The 19,673-nt window shown below is 46.0% G+C and overlaps 1 protein-coding gene across 1 annotated transcript; it reads left to right on the top strand.

Annotated features, from left to right (window-relative positions):
* The first annotated feature begins 215 nt into the window (after positions 1–215).
* Positions 216–18,793, top strand: tmem256 (transmembrane protein 256). The gene is made up of 4 exons (XM_059975044.1): positions 216–362; positions 10,395–10,432; positions 16,260–16,340; positions 17,446–18,793. Exons 1-4 carry the CDS (start codon positions 284–286, stop codon positions 17,587–17,589), a joined length of 342 nt encoding a protein of 113 aa, XP_059831027.1. The 5' UTR covers positions 216–283; the 3' UTR covers positions 17,590–18,793.
* Positions 18,794–19,673: the final 880 nt, after the last annotated feature.

The raw sequence follows: 19,673 nt of genomic DNA, 5'->3' as shown, positions 1-19,673 counted from the left end.
AAAGATAGCCTTGTTGTAACCATCCATTTCATTACCTTACATGTATTTGGCGTTTGCGAAATAGTTTTACCTTTCATCGTCTCCCGGCGAGACCCACCGATGTCGCTCATTGGTTTGAATACGTGCCAATCATATAAAGTAGGTCGGACTATGCAGTCTGGATTGGATCGTCAGTACGTCAATAATTTACATACGCCAGCAAATCGCCGTGATGATTGGTTGCACACCTGCCATTCAACTAACCTAGTGGTGCCGTGGCCGTTGACCTTAGGCCGACGGGACCATGGCGGCCAGAGCTTTCGGGAGGCTGGCGGGGCTCTCTGGCTCTTTGGCCGTGGGGCTCGGCGCTTACGGTGCGCACGGTGAGTCTGCCTTCACCTCCTCATCGCCCACTGGCTGCTGCTTGTGTACCCGGGCCCAGTTGCTTCTTCAATGGCTCCAGGGGAAGCGAGGGGTTTTGGGGCGGTAGGAAAGATGTCTTGATGAGTACTAGGGACGGGGTGGGTAGGGGACACATAGCTTTTCAAGGGCAGGGTTCCCTCCCTCAATGGTTTTTCAAGGGCAGGGTTCCCTCCCTCAATGGTTTTTCAAGGGCAGGGTTCCCTCCCTCAATGGCTTTTCAAGGGCAGGGTTCCCTCCCTCAATGGCTTTTCAAGGGCAGGGTTCCCTCCCTCAATGGCTTTTCAAGGGCAGGGTTCCCTCCCTCAATGGCTTTTCAAGGGCAGGGTTCCCTCCCTCAATGGCTTTTCAAGGGCAGGGTTCCCTCCCTCAATGGCTTTTCAAGGGAAGAGTCCCCTCCCCCCGTGGCTTTCCAAGGGAAGGGTCTCCTAAACCCCGTGGCTTTCCAAGGGAAGAGTCCCCTCCCCCCGTGGCTTTCCAAGGGAAGAGTCCCCTCCCCCCGTGGCTTTCCAAGGGAAGAGTCCCCTCCCCTTTGGCTTTTCAGGGGTGGTGTTTAGGGATTCCCACTGGTACTTGGGAGAAGAGGTGGAGTTTCTCATGGTTTTTCAGTGGGAAAGGTTGGGGTGTTCTCATAGCTTTACCGGTTTGTATGGGGTGGGGTTGTGCGAGAGAGATCAGCAAGTTGGGGAGGGGGGGGGGGTCCTCACTAGGTTTGTGGTGTAGCATAGTGAATTGATTTCCCCCTCTTCCCACCAATGTTTCCCACACCTGTCTGACCTCTAAAGGGATATGTGCTTTGGCCACAGGCGTGTCCTTACATTCATCCTCCAAACAAAGTTTGGCCCACGTTGGAAGTGTTGAGGTTCTGACCGCCTGTCGTGGGAAGGATGTGGAAGCTTTGCAGAAGGGGTACACCATGGTGCTACCCGGATTAGAGAGTATGAGCTATAAGGAGAATCATAGAACACTACAGCACAGCAGCTTGCCCTTGGCCCACCTAATCCATACCAAACTGTTGTGCCTCTCACATTGACCTGCAGCTGGAGAAACGTGGAAGATTTGGACAAGCTTTGCATGTTTTCTCTGGAACATTGGAGAAGCGAGGAAGTTTATAAAATTGAGAGATTAGGAGAGGGTGAATGACCTTCTTTCCAGGGTCATTCATTTTGTGTTGTGGGTATGACGTGGTTAATCATGGTCCTTCCATGACAAACCTGACGAAGGGTCTCTGCCCGTAACGTCGACAGTGCTTCTCCTTACAGATGCTGCCTGGCCTGCTGTGTTCCACCAACACTTTGTGTGTGTTGCTTGAGTTTCCAGCATCTGCAGATTTCCTCGTGTTTGCCTTCCTTGACCATGATTGCTCTTGGCAAATTCTTCTATGGAAGTGGTTTGCCATTGGGCAGTGTCTTCATAAGACAGGTTATTATCAATACTCCAGAAATTATCTGCCTGGCGTCAGTGGTCACATAACCAGGTCTTGTGATATGCACCAGCTGCTCATTCAGCCATCCACCACCTGCCCCCATGGCTTCATGTGACCCTGATCGGATGGGGAGGCTAAGCAGGTGCGTTGCACCTTGCCAATGGGTGACATGCAGGCTAGAGGAGCAAAGGAGTGCCTTACTCCACTCTTCAGTAGAGACATATCTACACCCTGCCACCCTTTGAGGAGAACACTACCTGGTGGCACAGATCCTGAGGCTCTTGTATCTTCTACCTGATTGCAGTAGCGAGAAAAGAGCATGGCCTGCGTGGTGAGGATCTCTGATGATGGATGCTGCTTTCCTACGACAGCGTTTCGTGTAGATGTGCTCAGTTGTTGTGAGAGCTTTACCCGTGATGTGCTGGTCTGAATCTAAGGGATCCCAGATGTGGGAGAGAGCTGTTGTGTTCATAGGGAGAATATGCAGGCTGCAATGGTGTTGCCTGAGGTAGCAACTCAACTAGTTGTGTGGTACCTCCTCTGAATGTAGGTTGCTGAGGGGTTGAGTTGGGACTAGGACAAAAAAAATTAAAGATTATAGGATTTAAGGTAATTTTACTGCTATTGGTAGTATTTATACGACCACTGATGCCAGGCAGACAATCTCTGAAGGGTATTGATCATGGCTGAGGTCACCCGTCTTGTAAAGACACTGTCCAGGAGAAGGCAATGGCAAACGCTTCTTGCAGAAAAAATTGCCAAGAACAATCATATGACACGACACATAATGAATGACCATGAAAAAAGGCCATTTCCCCTGTCAGTCTCTCATAATTTTCATCAGGTCTCTCCTCAGCTTCTGACATTCCAGAAAAAGCACACAAAGTTTGTCCAAATTTTCCAAGTTTCTCCAGGTGGGACAGTTTGGTTTGGACAATACAGGCCATATAGGGCCTGGGACTGTGCTGTAGTGATCTATAGGGCCTGTTGGACTATACAGGCCATATAGGGCCTGGTGCTGTGCTGTAGTGATCTATAGGGCCTGTTGGACTACACAGGCCATATATGGCCTGGGACTGTGCTGTAGTGATCTATAGGGCCTGTTGGACTATACAGGCCATATAGGTCCTGAGGCTATCCTGTGGTGTTCTATGACTGTCATAGCTCATACTCTTTAATCTTCTGCACCGTCTCAAAGCTTCCACATCGTTCCCTTAATGGGACAACCAGGACCTCAACACTCCAAATGTGGGTGAAAGTTTCATTGGAGGACAAGTAGGTAAGGGCAAACCCTTTGGCAACTCTTAGAGGTCTGGCGTGTGCAAGAGAGGCATTGGTGGGAGCATCGAACCTGCTGAGCTCTTCCAGCATTTTGTGCACTGCTCAAGATTTCCAGCATCTGCAGAATCTCTTGTTTGATGTGAGTCTAAGTCTGGAAGAACAAATTTACAGGCTCACACCTCAAAATATGTCATATTGTCTATCTTTCCACTTCACCCTCAATCCTGATGCAAGAATCCCTTCTCCCCTTCCCACAGATGCTGCTCGACCACAGAGTTCCTCCAGCAGGTTATTTATTGCTCCACACACGAGGCTGCTCCAAGATAAAATCCTATGGCATTACAGGAAGGATACTGGCATGGAGAGAGGAATGGCTGATAGCCAGGAGTCAGCGTGTGGAATAAAGGGGGACTTTCCTGGTTGGCTGTCAGTGACTAGTGATGTTCCTCAGGGGTCAGTCAGCATTGGGAGCGCTAATTTTCATGTTGTTTGTCAGTGATTTAGATAATGGAGGTGATGGCTTTGTGGCAAAGTTTGTGGAGGATATGAAGATAGGTGGAGGGATGGGTAGTGCTGATGAAGATAGGTGGAGGGATGGGTAGTGCAGCAGGACTTAGACAACTTGGAAGAATGGGCAAAAAAAAGTGGCAGATTGATACGGTGTTGGGAAATGTACAGTAATGCATTTTGGTAAAAGTAACAATTGTGCAGAGTATTTAAATGGGGAGAAGGTTCAAACATCAGAGGTACAGAGGGACTTGCGAATCTCTGTTCAAGACTCCCAGGAGGTTAATTTATAGGTTGAGTCTGTGGCAAAGAAGGCAAATGCAATATTGGCATTTATTTCAAGGGGAAAATGCAAGGAGATAATGCTGTGGCTTTATAAGACACTAGTCAGGCCACACTTGGAGTATTGTCAGCAGTTTTGGGCCCATATCTTAGAAAAGGATGTGTTGTCTTTGCAGAGAGAATGTTCATGAAGATGATTCTGGGAATGAAGTGGTTAAAGTATGAGGGGCATTTGGCAGCTTTGGGCCTGTACTCACTGGAATTTAGAAGAATGCAGGGAGGGATCTCATTGAAATCTACCGAATGTTGAAAGGACTAGATAGGGTGGATGTGGGGAGGATGTTTGCTATGGTGGGGATATCCAGAACTAGAGGGCACAGCCTCTAAATTGAGGGGTGACCTTTTAGAACAGAGTTGAGGATTTTTTAGTCAGAGAATAGTGAATCTGGGGAATGCTCTGCCACAGACTGTGGTAAAGGCCAAGTCTTTGGGTATATTTAAGACGGAAGTTGATTATTTCCTGATTGGCCAGGGCATCAAAGGATATGGCAAGAAGGCAGGTTTATAGCATTTGGTGGGATCCAGGATCAGCCATGATGGAATGGCGGAGCAGACTCGATGGGCTGAATGGCCAAATTCTGCTCCTATGTCTGCCTTATGGAAGCATACGGTGAAAAATGTGTTGTTTGTGTTAACAACCAACGCAGTCTGACGATGAGCTGGAGGCAGCCCAGAAGTGTTGCCGCACTCTCCAGCACTGACTTAGCGAGCCCATCATGTTCAGAACAATACGAGGCCAACATACACCAAAAAACGCACCTTTCCTACACGTCCATGCACATGTACACGCAGACACTGCAGTCTTTGTGCCTTGACTTCAGAGTGTCTTATTTGGGTGAGGAGCCGAGATGGAGTAGATGCGCAGATGTTTCCCATAGTGGGGGATTCTAGGATTGGCAGGCACAGCCTCAGAATACAGAGAAATCCCTTTAGAACCGTGATGAGGAGGAATTTCTTCACCCAGTCGGTGGTGAACAACTTCTACAGGTGTCTACTGGAGAGTATATTGACTGGCTGCATCACAGCCACCACCATACCTTTGAACATAAAATTCTACAAAGAGTAGTGGATTTGGCCCAGTACATCATGGGTAAAGCCCTCCCAACCAGTGGGCACATCTACATAAACACTGTCATAGGAAAGAAGCATCCATCGTCAGGTAGAAGTTACTAGAGCCTCAGGACTCACTCCACCTGATTCAGGAACAGTTACTACCCCTCAACCATCAGGCTCTTGAACCAAAGGAGCTAACTACAGTCAACTTCGCTGGCCCGTCATTGAAGTGTTCCCACAACCAATGATCTCACTTTAAGGCCTCTTTATCTCATTATCTCATGTTCTCATTATTTATTGTGTTTATCTAAATTATCATTTGCGTAGTTTGATGCCTTTGCACGCTGCTTGATCTTTTATCGATCCTGTTATGGTTACTATTCTATCGATTTGCTGAGTATGCCCGCAGGAAAATGAACCTCAGGGTCGTATGTGGTGACATATATGTGATTTGATAATAAAATTTACTTTGAATCTGTGCAAATACATTGCTGCAGACAGCTATGTGAAGGCCAAGTCACTGGGTATATTTAAAGCCAAGATTGATGTGTTCTTAGTAAGGGCATCAAAGGTTATGGGGAGAAGGCAGATGAATGGGGTTGAGAGGGAAAGTAAATCAGCTGTGATGGAATGGTGGAAAAGAGTTGATGGGCTGAATGGACTCATTCTGCTGCTTCGTCTTGTCTATACTCATTGGCACAACATTGTGTGCTGTACTGTTCTGTGTTGCTATTGCAAGGTCACACAGACATCAGAATCTGCTGCCATTATTTATAGATTATAAGGCTGTGGTCCAGTGTGCCTGAAATGAATTCCCTTATCAAAATTGAATTTGAAAGATAATTGAGGGAGACAGGGCGATGCACAAGTGAGTGACGTGCGATAGTCCCACAAGGTCATCACTGTTTCTGTTTTACTTGGCTTGCGACAATAGATTAAATATATTTTCCCTTCCCTTCCCCCCCCCCCCCCAATTAAAGTGATGCTCAACTTGGCAGTGGTTCTGCAAAGGCTTTTAAGAACGCGTTCCTGCCAAATCAATTCTGAGCAAGTGCTTATATTTCGAAGTTACCCTGTGATCTATTTCGCACCATTTTAAAGAACACATTTAAAATGAGTGGCTTGATTAAAAACGTTCTACTTTGTCAATGTTTTCAGCAGTATGTTGGTGTCCTGCCCAAATATCCATGCAACCTGATATTTCAGCTGTCTGTCATGGAGTGTCTTGGATTAAGCAGTGAAGAACTGCATGCAGTGGTCATAAGACATAGGTGTTTGAATTAAGCCATTCAGCCCATTGAGTCTTCTCTGCCATTCTATCATGGCTGACCCATTCTTCCTTTTCCCTATAACCTTCAAGGCCCTTACTTATCAACATCTACTTTAAATATAGACAATAACTTGTCCTGCACGGCTGTCTATGGCAATAAATTCCACATATTCACCACCCTATTGCTAAAGAAATTCTTCCTCACCTCTGTTCTAAAGGGACGTCCTATTTGGAGGCTGTGCCCTCTGGTCCGAGATTTCCCCAATATAGGTAACATTCTCTTCAAGTCCACTCTATCTATGCTTTTCGATACTTGATAGGTTTCAAAGAGATTACCCTCCCCAATGTCTAAACTCCAAGCACAGGCCCAGAGCCAGCAAATGGCTCCGCATGCATTAGCCCTTTCATTTCCAGGATTGTTCTAGTGAACCTTCTCCAGACTCTTTAATGCCAGCAAATCCTTCCTCAGATTGTTCGTTTGTTAAAGCCCGTGTTGTACGATGTGGGCGATCATGTGTCTTTCTATGACCATTTTTGTTCTTGGCAAATGTTTCTACAGAAGTGGTTTGTCATTGCCTTCTGGGCAGAGTCTTTACAAGACGGGTGACCCCAGTCATTACCAATACTCTTCAGAGATTGTCTGCCTGGCATCAGTCATCACATAACCAGGACTTGTGATATACACCGGCTGCTCATATGACCATCCACCACCTGCTCACATGGCTTTACGTCACCCTGATCCAGGGGTGGGGGGAGGTGCTAAGCAGGTGCTACACCTTGTCCAAGGGTGACCTGCAGGTAGGTGAAGGGAAGGAGCACCTTACACCTCCTTTGATAGAGACGTATCTCCACCCTACCACCCATTAGATACAGGGCCCAAAATTAGCTCTTAAAATTGCATTTGCCTTCCTTGGTTCTAATGAGTCAAGAACCTTGTATTAGAAATCAGAATGACCTGGCACAGGTGTTGTGCTAGTTCTTTGACAGAACTCTGACCATTTCCATCTTGAATCAGGTTTAATATCACCAGCATATGGCATGAAATTTGTTCACTTTGCAGCCGAGAACAAAGCAATAGATGATAATAGGGAGGAAAACAAAACTGAATTGCAGTGTGCGTGTGTGCACACACACTTGAATAGGTAGTGCAAAGAAAAAGGAATTTTTTTTAAAAAGTAGTGAGGTAGTTTTCATGGGTTCAATGTCCATTCAGAAATCGGATGGCAGAGGGGAAGAGCTGTTCCTGAATCACTGAGTGTGTGTCTTCAGGCTCCTGAACCTCCTTCCTGATGGTAGCAATGAGAACAAGTCATGACCTGGGTAGTGGGGGTCTTTAATGATGGGTGGCACCTTTGAGGTATTGGTGCTTGAAGATGTGCTGGATACTATGAAGGCCATTGACCATGATGGAGCAAACCCCCCCCCCATACCAGCTGATGATGCAGCAAGTTGGAACGCACTCCACGGTACATCAATAGAAATTTGCAAGCGTCTGTGGTGACGTACCTAACATTCTCAAACTCCTAATGAAATACAGCTGCTGTCGTGCTTCTTTGCAGCTGCATCGATATGTTGGGCCTGGTATAGATCCTCAGAGATATTGACACCTAGGAATCTGAAATTGCTCACTCTTCCCACTTCTGATCCCTCTATGAGGACTGGTGCGTGTTCCCTCGTCTTGCCCTCCCTGAAGCCCACAATCATTTCTTCGGTCTTGCTGAGTGTAAGTTCCTGGCAAGACTGGTGCTTAACACCTATCTTTGCCCTTGAGAAGGTGGTGATGTGGCTCCCATACTGTTCTCCACACCTCAATTGATGCCCCTTCAAGAACATACTTTGTTTCCTTTTGAAAGCCACTACTCTGCTAATCCCGTTACTGCATTCTGCCTTGTCCTTGCTTTTCCCTTATACCAAGGGCTCACAGCCTGGGGTCCACAGACCCTTGCTCAATGGTATCATAAAAACAGTTGGGCCCCCTGTATTGTACTACCTCAGTGTAGTGATCTGTTTGGATGACAGGCAAAGCAAAGTTTTGTCACTGAGCCCCAGACCATTTGACGATGATAAACCAATTATCCAAATTACTCAACTGCCTTTAACGATGGCGCCGCTGATGCTCAGCGACTACTTGCTGGTGGCCAGCGAAACAAAGCAACTAAGTACCTTGTTGTTTTCTGGTAGGTGAGCACTGCAGCCAGTAGACTGTGGCTTCACTGTCGGAGTTGAGCTGAATCACCTGTGCTGTATTCCTGGCAGTTTTACGGTGTGGTCTGGGGTCACGGAGAGGCAGGTCAGCTGCAGTACGAGTGGGCTGGAGTGTACTTGCAGGCAATACTCTGCGTCAGAGACGTGGCAAAGTCTAGGGAAGATCCGAGGTTTGATCGATTTAAGAGCCTAGCTGAATTGGAAAAGTTGGGTGCTGGCAAAATCAAAGCAACCAAGCCTGAGGGCATTTCAGAGCAGCAGAGAGTGAGTGGCAACCTAAGGTTTGGACAATTTAGCCATCGAGCCAGGTGAAATGGTCAGGGTGCTGGGATCAGAGTCGAGGGACAGTCCAATTCGGCTAGCCTCTGTGCTGTACTGAGACTGTGGCCTGCAACCACTGGACATCTAAGCTGGCTGTAGTGATGCCTGGCTTTTTATAAACTTCAGTTCTGAATGCTGTTAGCTTGCTTTTATTGTTTACCCATTTTTTTCTCTCTTGGCACACTGGGTGTTGAAGGTCTTTTGTTCTTAATGGATTCTGGTGGGTTTTTTTTGTTTTATGACTAGGTGTAAGGAGACGAATCTCAAGGTTATATAAAGTATACATACTTTGATAATAAAGTTAGTTTGAACTTTGAAGTCAGTGCTTTTCAGATCAAAATATCTTCTTGGTGAGAATTTTAGACTGTCGGTATTTATCATCTCTTTCAAAAGGAAGGGAGTTGAAACACCCCCTGGCCACGTCTTCATGCATGAACACTAATCCTTCACCGAATTAAAAGTAGATGGAGGTTGTTTAGCCTCTCAAGCACTTGGCAAAGTAAAATTTACTGTCTACGTACACACTCAGTGGCCATTTTATTAGATGCTTCCTGTACCTAATAACGTGGCCACTGAGTGCATGTTCATGGTCTTCTGCTACTGTAGCTCATCCACTGCAAGGTTCTACATGTGCATTCAGAGATGCTTTTCTGCACACCACTGTTGTAACGTGTGGTTATTAGTGTTCCTGTCATCTTTAACCAGTCTGATCTCTGTCATTAACAAGGAGATTTTGCCCACGGAACTGCCACTCACTGGATGTTGTTTATTACACCATATTCTGTAAACTCTAGAGACTGTTGTATGTAAAAATCCCAGGAGATCAGCAGTTTCTGAGATACTCAAACCACCCCATCTGGCATCAGCAATCATTCCATGGTCAAACTTACTTCAATCACATTTCTTCCCTGTTCTGATGTTTGGTCTGAACAACTGAACCTCTTGACCATGTCTGCATTGAGTTGCTGGCACTCTGTTTTGGACCAAGACCCTTCATCAGTACAGGAAAGGAAGGGGGCAGAAACCAGAATAAGGTGGTGGGAGGGAGGGTGTACTGCAAGATGGGGGTACTGTGACCACCCATCACCTCCCAGATTCTCACAACATCACACCTGTTCTTGCCTATCACCTGCCAACTTGAACTCCTTTTACTCTTTTCCCCCCCCCTACCTTATTCTGGCTTCTGCCCCCTCCTTTCCAGTCCAGATGATGGAACTCAGCAGATCAGGCAACATCTATAGAGAGTTCTTCCCCCCTTCTCAATCCTGAAGAAAGGTCTCAACTCAAAACATCAACCACCTGTTTTGCTCCAGAGATCCTGCTGATTTCCTCCAGTTTTTTGTGCATTTTGTGTGCATTTCTTAAACACTTACATACTTGCTTTTTATGACCCCCTTCATGAAACCTAGTTGTGCTCTTGTCCAGAATGTTGTTTCTTGGATCCATGGTGAAGGCTGGTCCCATCCTCTAATCCCATTGGATAAACTCTACAGCAGAGTCCATTCAAGCTTACATAACCTCATCAACTCCTGCCCCTGTTGAATGCTTTTGGTCAAAGGGCCTTAACACGCTTTGTTTTCTTTTGCGCAGGATTCCGACGCAGCGATCGGGATGATTACTTGAAAGAGGTAAGGCACAAGGGCTGAGTGTGTCCTCCCAGCTCCTTTTCAAAGGCACCTTTTCCTTTTGTTGTGACGTACATTCACAATGGATATCTTTGGCACAACTGCTATTTATTGCACAGCTCTAAACCCCACCCCCATTGAGAAAGGCAATTTGCTTTTGATAATTAACCCTCCAACTGGTACATCATTGGGACCGAGGGAAACTTGTGTGGTGAAACTGTGAAATAACTCGGAAAATGGGTAGCTCAAGTATTTGATGATTGGGTTGAGTTGTTCTTCAATCTTGGGAACTTGAAACATTTCATCACAGCATGAGGAGACATCATCAGTGTACTGTGTCCTCTGAATGCTTGGCCTTTATATACTTGTAATAGCTTAGCGAGGCCCCCTTGCTATCAACTAGCTGGTTGATAAGCATATCAAGGCCAAGCATTCAGAGAACACACCACAATCAGCAGCACACTGATGATGTCACTTCGTACGGTGATGAAACGTTTGCAAATGAATTGACAAGATTGGAGAACAACGCAACCCAACTCCACACTGGAGGTTCAAAGTACATTTCTTATCAAAGTACGTATACAACCCCGAGATCTGTCTCCTACCAGGCAGCCACAAAGCAAAGAACAAACCCCATATATATGGGGGGGGGGGGGGGAGACTGTTTAGCGCCCAATGTACAGACAATAAAAAACACATCATGCCCATAAAATAATGAAATTACCCATAAAGAAGACTGTTGGATACCCAATGTGCAATAAAAATTACGTCATGCCATCAGTAACTGCAAGCAAATAACGTTCCTGAACGGAAGTCCGCCAAGTCTGAGACCCATAGTTCAGTGCGGATCTGAGTAAACATGGAGCCTGATCTTAATTGACCTGTACCTCGTCTCAGGGTCCCTACACCCTGACCTTTTCAATCTGGCCCAATGCTTAGTTCTCAGTCCAAACAACAGGTTCTACTGCTTCGAGCAGCGATCTGAACAGGCTTGCTGCTCACTACCCTGACCTTTTCAATCTGACCTGGCGCTTAAGTCTCTGTCCGAGCGTTGTATTCAGTTGTGTTGATACGCTCTTGAGCCTGGACCCTGCAGCTTCGATTTGGACTCTGTTCAACCTTACAGTCTCTTCCTAGCTCACGGTGACAGTCTCGCCTCCTCTCCTTGCCTCAGTTCTGCCACGTCGAATTGCCTCCAAGTCCAACGGGAAGTTCCAGACTGCAGCACGCGATGATTGTTTGCCAGAACGTGTGGTTGACTGAAAGCATGTGAGGTCAGGGTTGAGCCCAGTCTTTGGCTCTGACGTAGGGACTCCGTGAGCTGTGTCAGTGCGCTGCCCTTGTTCTTTGGGTAGTTATAGTGTGACAGTACGGAAGTATCAATTATCTATCTAGACTGATCTATTTACCAGCACATAATCAATAGTTTATTGCCTTGTTGAGCTAACAGATCTGCAGATGCTGGAAATCTGGCGTTTGACTTCCAATTCCTGTACCGACATGTCAGCCCATGGCTGCCTGCGCTGCCACCATGAGGCCACACTCGGGTTGGAGGACAACACTTCAAATTCCACCTGATGGCACAAATGTCATTTCTAAATATTTATTTATCGCCATGCAGAGCAGGGCCTTTGTGCTGCCCAGCAATCCCTCAATTTAATTGTAGCCTAATCGTGGGCCAGCTTACAATGATCAATTCACCCACCAACTGATAGGTCTTTTGGAGGAAGCTACATGGTCACAGCGTGGAGGATAACCAGAGCAAACGGAGGAAACCCACACAGTCAAGGGGAGAATGTACAAACTCCTTACAAGCAGTGGTAGGAAAAACCCACAGTAAATACAGGGGTAAGTTAGATTATAAGACATGGGAGCAGAATTACGCCATTCAGTCCATCAAGTCTGCTCTGCCGATCCATCTTGTCTGATCCTGGATCCCACTCAACCCCATACACCTTCTCACCATAACCTTTGACGCCCTGACCAATCAAGAAACTGTCAATTTTCGCTTTAAGTATACCCACGGTCTTGGCCTCCGCAGGTGTCTGTGGCAGAGCATTCCACAGATTCAGCAGTCTGGCTAAAAAAAGTTCCTCTATTCTAAAGGGTCGTCCTTCATTTTGGAGGCTCTGCCCTCTGGTTCTGGACACCCCCCACTATAGGAAACGTTTCCTACTGCTCCCTCAGATGTAGTCACCATGGAACTAAACCAACAAGTGACCATCAGGCTCTTGAACCAGAGGGATAACTTCACTGCCTCAATCACTGAACTGTTACCACAAACTTTGGACTTGCTTTCTAGGATTCGTGTTCTTGATGTTTATTTATGTATTATTGTATTTGCACTGTTTGTTGTCCTGTTGGGTGCAGTCTTTCATTGATCCACTGCCGCATTTGGTGGAGGAGCAGCACATTATTCCATCTGGATAGCCTCCAACCTGATGGCACAAACATTAATTTCTCAAACTTCCAGTAATTCCCACCACCACACCCTTTCACCATTCCCCGCTCCTCTTTCCCCTCACTTTATCTCCTTAGCTCCCTCCTCCTTACCTTTCTCCCATGGGCTTCTGTCCTCTCCTATCAGGTTCCCCCTTCTCCAGCCCTTTATCTCTTTCACCAATCGACTTCCCAGCTCTTTACTTCACCCCTCCCACTCTCGCAGTTTCACCTATCACCTGCCCCCTTGTACTTCCTCCCCTCCTCCCACCTTACTCTGACCCCTTGGCCCTTCCTTTCCAGTCCTAATGAAGGGTCTTGGCCCGAACCATTGACTGTTACAGGTGGCCCCCATTTTTCGAACGTTCACTTTACGACAGCTCGCTGTTACGAAGGACCTACATTAGTACCTGTTTTCGCTAACCAAAGAGGATTTTCACTTTTATGAAAAAAAGACGTCCGCTTTATACATGTGTTTACCCCGGGAAAGACTACCATGACCGTGGTGCCTTGTGCGGGGAGTTGTGTGCGCATGTGCATACGTATGTGTGTACATGCTGATTTTTTTTCTCAAAATCGATTTTGGCTTGCTGGCTTCCCGATTTTGATAAGTGAAACTACACCGTAATACTACATTTCTACTTTATATAGGCTGTGTATTTATCATATCATTCCTGCCTTTACTATATGTTCGTGTTATTTTAGGTTTTGTGTGCTATTTGGTAGGTTATTTTTTGGGTCTGGGAATGCTCAAAAATTTTTCCCATATAAATTAATGATAATTGCTTCTTCAATTTACGACATTCCGGCTTACAAACAGTTTAATAGTAACACTCTACCTTCGGATAGCGGGGGGAGCCTGTACCTCCTTTCCATCGATGCTGCCTGACTTGTTCCTGCAGCCTTTTGTGTGTGGTGCTCTGATTTCCAGCACTTGCAGACTTTCTCCTGCTTGCGTTTTTCATTGATTTTATCATTTTACCATGAATACCCACAAGAAAACAAATTTCAGGCTTGCATATGGCGACATGTATGTACTTGGATAATAAATTTACTTTGAAGAGAAGCTAACCAACAGGCTGGTGTTTGTTAGATTAGGGTGTAGAATTGTTATTTTTCTTGTAGTTTAACATTAATTTTATATAATCACTTATAAATACTGTTCAAAGAATTTTCAGTAATTGGATTGTAGCTGATTATGTATTATCCAGAAGCTTCTCTGTTATATACCTAGAAATCCCAGGAGCAACATCTGACCCTGTACACATAGGGTACACCACTAGAGGTCGCTGCTGGTCTTTGCTTGGTGAGCCTCGTTATGCTCACATTCCCTGTTGTGTTGCTGGTACACTGATATAACTGATTCACTATTAACAGCGGGTACAAACCATACAGGAGGTACTTGATTGATCACCATTAGTGATCATCAGCCTGGGGCAGCATAGTGCTTTACAGTACCAGCGACGCAGGTTCAATTCCCGCCTCTGCCTGTAAGCAGTTTGTACCGAATGGGTTTCCACCTGGTGCTCCAGTTTCCTCCCATAGTCCAAAGATTATGTCAATAAATAAATTTCTTGAATGGAAGGGGTTTGTTTACCAATGGACTCACTTTCAAGGACTCTTCAGCTCAGGTTCTCGATATTTATTGCTTATTTTTCTTCACTTTTGTATTTGCACAGTTTGTCTTTTTTTTGCACATTGGTTGTCAGTCAGTCTTTGGTTGTGTGAAGTCTTTCATTGATTCTGTTGTTTCTTGGATTTATTGTGTATACCTGCACGGAAATGAACGGTTGTATATGGTGACATGTACGTACTTTGGATGATAAATATTTTGAACTTTAGTGACACTCGTATTATTGGGTGATTTTGGGTAAATGTTCAATGACAGAGTCAGCAGCCAGAGAGAAAGGTTTATCAATAGGGTGTTCTTCAATAACATCTTCCAAAACTGTGAGAAGGGAAATTGGCCAATTTAGGAGAAAGGTCTCGACCCAAAACGCTGACTGTCTCTTTACTTCCACAGATGCTACCTGACCCTAGTCCAGGGGTTCCCAACTTTTTTTATGCCACGGACCTCCTACCATCAACTGAGGGGGTTGTGAATCCCAGATTGGGAACCCCTGCCCCAGTCAGTTACCCCAGCACCTCATGTGTTGCTCCAGATTCCAGAAATCTGCAGCCCCTTGTGCCTTCCAGCTCAGTCTCCCCTGCATGCTTGAGATCTCTGATTTACACACCAACCTGACTTGGATGTGTATTCCTGACCCTTCACTGACACTGGGTCAGCCACCTTAAACGCCCTCTCTGGCACCAATGTAGGGGCTCGGGATTCAACTCTGCCTTTTCCTGTGGGGAGTGACCATGGAATAGGGTACTTCACCTACTGGAGAGGGAGGGGCCAGGAAACCCCTCAACTCCTGTCGTAGTGTACCACCTCGGGGTGGGGACACTCGAGTGGCAGCAGTACTGTGGATGTGTAGAAATGTAATACTGAAAGCATTCACTGAATGAAAAGGCTTTGCAAGGCTTTGTAACTTTTTATGAAGAATAAAGTTTATTTAGATTTTTTTCAACCTCAGCCTTTCAGAGGAATTGGGAATGGGGAATGCATTTTGACACCTGCCCTGTGGGTTACGAAAATGTCTCTGGTGGGTTTAGTGACTAAACAAAAGAATATAAAAATTGGGGAGGGGGGGGGAGTGCTACTCGGTGATGTCAAGGCACAGAAACAGGCCCTTCAGCCCATTTAGTCCGTGTGTAACCATTTAAACTTCCTTCTCCCATCAACCTGCACCATACTCCTACCATCCAAGCACCTATCCAAAATTCTCTTAAATATTGAAATCATGCTCACAGGCACCACTTGCGCTGGCAGCTTGTTCCACACTCTCATGATGCACAGAGTGAAGAAGTTACCCCTCATGTTCCCTTTAAATTTTTCACCTTTCTCCCTTACCCCATGACTTCTGGTTGTCCCACCCATGCTCAATGGAAAAAGCCTGCTTGCATTTACCCTGTCTACATCCCTCATAATTTTGCATACCTCTACCTAATCTCCTCTCAGTCTTTGATATTTGAAGGAATAAAGTCCTAACTTATTCAATCTTTCCTTATGACTCAGGCACTCCAGACCCGGCAACAACCTTGTGAGTTTATCTATACTCTTTCAACCTTATTTACATAAGTTCTCTACTACCCATATGCTGATTATGTTCCAGACATTCTTTAATCAAATTCACTAATGACCAATGCATCAACATGTCTGAAAATTGAATGTGTTTAAGTTTTGAGCTGTGTTGTCAGGCAGTGGGGGAAGAGCAGCACGTGTTGTATAATGTGACAGATTGCTGTGTTTCCAAACCCTGTGGCACTAACATGTCTGGTTTTTCAGCTGTTTGAGACTGCAAACAAGTACCACTTCTTACACAGCTTGGCACTACTGGGAGTTCCTCATTGCCGAAAACCTTTGCTGGTACGATCTTCCTTCAATATTTTTAATTTCTCCGTTTGTGTTTCTGACTGCTTCCACTGTATTGAACATTGAACTGTATCGCAGAGGAGCAGGCTGTTCGGCTCACAATGTTCTTCCACGCTGATTCAACTGGAAATTCAGAATCAAATTTATTATCGCTGACCAGTGTTGTTTTGCAGCTGTAGTAAACTTACTGCCTGTTACACTGCTGGTGTTTAGGGCAGCAGTGAAGTCTGTCTCTACAGCAGTGTCCAGTGTTCAGTAGATCCCTCTTGGTTTTCACCACCATCGGTCATGCCGGGTGGAGACTCAGGAATACCGTCGCACTCAGATATAAAACGATTCTTCGTTGCTGTTTCCGTAACAATTTTATTTTACCAGTCAAGATTGTTAGACCTGAGCTGAACCTGGTGGACCAGCCTTAGTCTGGCCTCTACCCTTTGACCTGTTTGGCATGGGTGACCCTACCAAGAGCCAACGCATGAAGCTCTGACTCCAGCCAACTTAACTCTCTGGGTCATTGAAGCACGCAAGCCTCCGGACCATACAGCGAGGCCCTCTTGGAGTGGTAGCAGTGCAATTCAGACATTAAAAAATTATTATAAATAATGAAAAACAAATAGTGCAAAAATGGTAATGTTCGTAGGTTCATGGACCATTCAGAATTTAAATGCCTAATTAAACTAATCCCCTCTGCCTTCAGATCCTCCATATCCCTCCACTCTCTGCACATCCACTTTCCTATCTAAGAGCCTCTTGAACCACCCCAGGAAATGTGTTTCAGGCACCTGCTGCTCTCTACCTCCTGCCCAATTGTAGCTGTGAGAAGATAGCCTGGCCCAGATGGTGGGGATCTTTGGATCTTGCCTTCTTGAGTGAGCACCTCCTGTGGATACTACTGACAGTTGGTAGAGAGGGATGTGTTGGGCTAAGTCCACTACTTCGGTAGTTATCTTGCTGCTATCATCAGGCAGGAGGTTCAGAAGCCTGAAGACCCACACTACCAGGTTCAGGAGCAGCTACGTGCCTAATCGAAGACTTGCTGTTCTGAGAGACCGTCGGAGGTACTGTTCCATTCTCCTAATCTGCTGCTGTTTGTTTCCAGGCGGGCACCCTGCTGACGTCCGGAATGGTGATGTTCTGCGGCTCCCTCTACTTCCAGGCCATCACCGGGGACCCCCTGCTCACCAAGGCTGCGCCATATGGCGGAACCTTACTAATAGTGGGCTGGGCAGCCATGGCACTATGACGCTAAGAGAACTGACAGACATCGGAGCAAGGGAGCAAGAATCCTAATGGGTAATCAAGTGGAAGAAGACGTTTGCAAATCACATATAGCTGGACGTTAACAAAACCAACCCCTGCACTAACATTTACACTGTCTCTATAGAAACCACCCCAGAAACTTAATCCTGTCTGCTCAGTAGAAACCAGTCTTCTCACCACCCTCTCTCAACCACTGGCTGTTCAGTGGTTCAGTTTAATATCAGAGAACGTATACAGTATACAACCTGAAATTCTTACTCTTCACAGACATCCAGGAAACAGAGGAAAACAAAACAAGGAATGAATGACACAAAAACATTGGACCCCCTTCCCTCCCACACACAAGCAGCAGCAAAGCATCAATGTTCCTTCCGCTTGTTCCAGCAAAAAAGCATCAGCCCCCCCACCAAGCAACAGCAAACCCCCCCCCCCAGAGACCATGTTCTATAGACCATTAAAAACTACTGTCCATCCCAACACTTCAACATCTCAACAGACCCTCTCTTACTAATGAGGGGGAGAGATATACCGCTCCTGTCACAGTGAGAGGGGAGGTAACAGCTCATTGTTTCAAAGTTACAGTCGGCATTGTCACTTATTTTGAGTTCCCCTGACTCGAGAATCGGTCAGTTACCCTCTCTCACCCGAGAGAGAGCAATCACTTGGAGTGCAGAAGCCTTGATGTTTTGATCTCCCGCGATGCTTCAGTCTTCAACTTCAGCAAGGAATCCGGTCTGCTGAAGGCATATGTCTTCTAAGCTGCTCCTGGAGATCCCAAAACAGGCTGCTTAGCGAGTTCTGAAGAGCGAGGACCACAGTCCATGAAGAATGTAATTGGAGCGCAGCTCTACATCACGGACTCTGACTGGACCCTAGCCACCTTGAAAGAGTATTCTGCAGGCCATGTAAAGAAGCTGGTGGTGGTCCCACGTGGAATTCCCAGTCCCTGGGTTGCCTATTGCTTCTCACCGTCTTTCCAATCACCCTACCAACTAATTTGATTCCTTGAGCAGAATTTTTTTCTCTCCCTGATGAGAAGTGTTCCAAAACGTGTGTATTGCATTTTTACGTCAAGATAGTATAATTTCCCTCCATTTTGAAGTTAGTGATTAAATCTGGCTGTCCTCTTGATCAATTGCAATATATATTATTAAAACACAAGGGGGTTAAAGCAAATCCTCACTCTGTTTCAGTCTTTCAAAAGAGCCGTTATTGCATTCGTTGAGTTGGATTTATTACTTTGAAGAGGAGCAATGGTCCAGGTTGTGACACAGCCAGTCAATAAACCCCAGCACCTGATACACCGAGTTTCTCCAGCACTTGGGTCTCTCAGTTAACTGGCTGCTGTAAGGATTATTGCATCTGACAGACGCTGCCTGAACCTCTGAGGGCCTCGTTTTTTGCACCAGGTTTCAGAATCTGCAGTTCCATGTCTCTGAGCTACTTGGCCTTGTCAGACTGGCCTTTCTCCAAGGCCCTTCCCTTCCCAATAATATCCATTGCTTCATCAGCCACGTAATAAAGCGATTTTTGTTCTATTGGAATCCATGTGGAGGGTGGACAGGTTGAAGGGAAGAAATAATTCTTAAGATGATCTGCTGGTGTTTAGGGCAGCAATGAAGATCCTCCATCTCTGGGAGTATTCCTTCATCACGTCAGTAGCTTCCTGTCAATTTTCGCTACTGTCGGTCATGCAAGTCCCAGGCAGAGACTAAGGCATACCATTGCACTCAGATGTGCAAAGATTCTTCATTGCTGTTTCGGTAGCAATTTTTGTTTTACCATTCAGGGTTGTCGGCCCACAAACCTGGAAGGCTTTACCTTTAGTCTGTCTTCTACCCTTTGACCTGTTTGGCATGGGTGACCCACCAAGAGCCCTGACTCCAGCCAACGTAGCTCTCTGGGTCAATCCTCCAAACCACGCTTCTTCTGTAAATCTTCATGTCAGATCATGCCTGTGTCCTTGATTCTCTATGTTCACCACTGAAGATTGCCCTCAAACTCAGTGTAATCCCTGCTCCCTTGTCCAAAGTGAGTTATTTTGCCAGAAGGTGCACGGTACTGAAG

This window comes from Hypanus sabinus, chromosome 7 (genome assembly GCF_030144855.1).
Source record: "Hypanus sabinus isolate sHypSab1 chromosome 7, sHypSab1.hap1, whole genome shotgun sequence".
In the NCBI taxonomy this organism is placed as follows: Eukaryota; Metazoa; Chordata; class Chondrichthyes; order Myliobatiformes; family Dasyatidae; genus Hypanus; species Hypanus sabinus.
Note: the sequence above shows the minus strand (reverse complement) of the source record. Positions and strands in the feature narration are given on the sequence as shown.

Bases quoted from the DNA above. Each gene is read 5' to 3' on its own strand.
- tmem256 (XM_059975044.1), top strand. From the start codon at position 284: ATGGCGGCCAGAGCTTTCGGGAGGCTGGCGGGGCTCTCTGGCTCTTTG. The intron at 363-10,394 runs GTGAGTCTGCCT...TCTTTTGCGCAG, and splicing joins CGGCGCTTACGGTGCGCACG to GATTCCGACGCAGCGATCGG. The intron at 16,341-17,445 runs GTACGATCTTCC...GTTTGTTTCCAG, and splicing joins ATTGCCGAAAACCTTTGCTG to GCGGGCACCCTGCTGACGTC.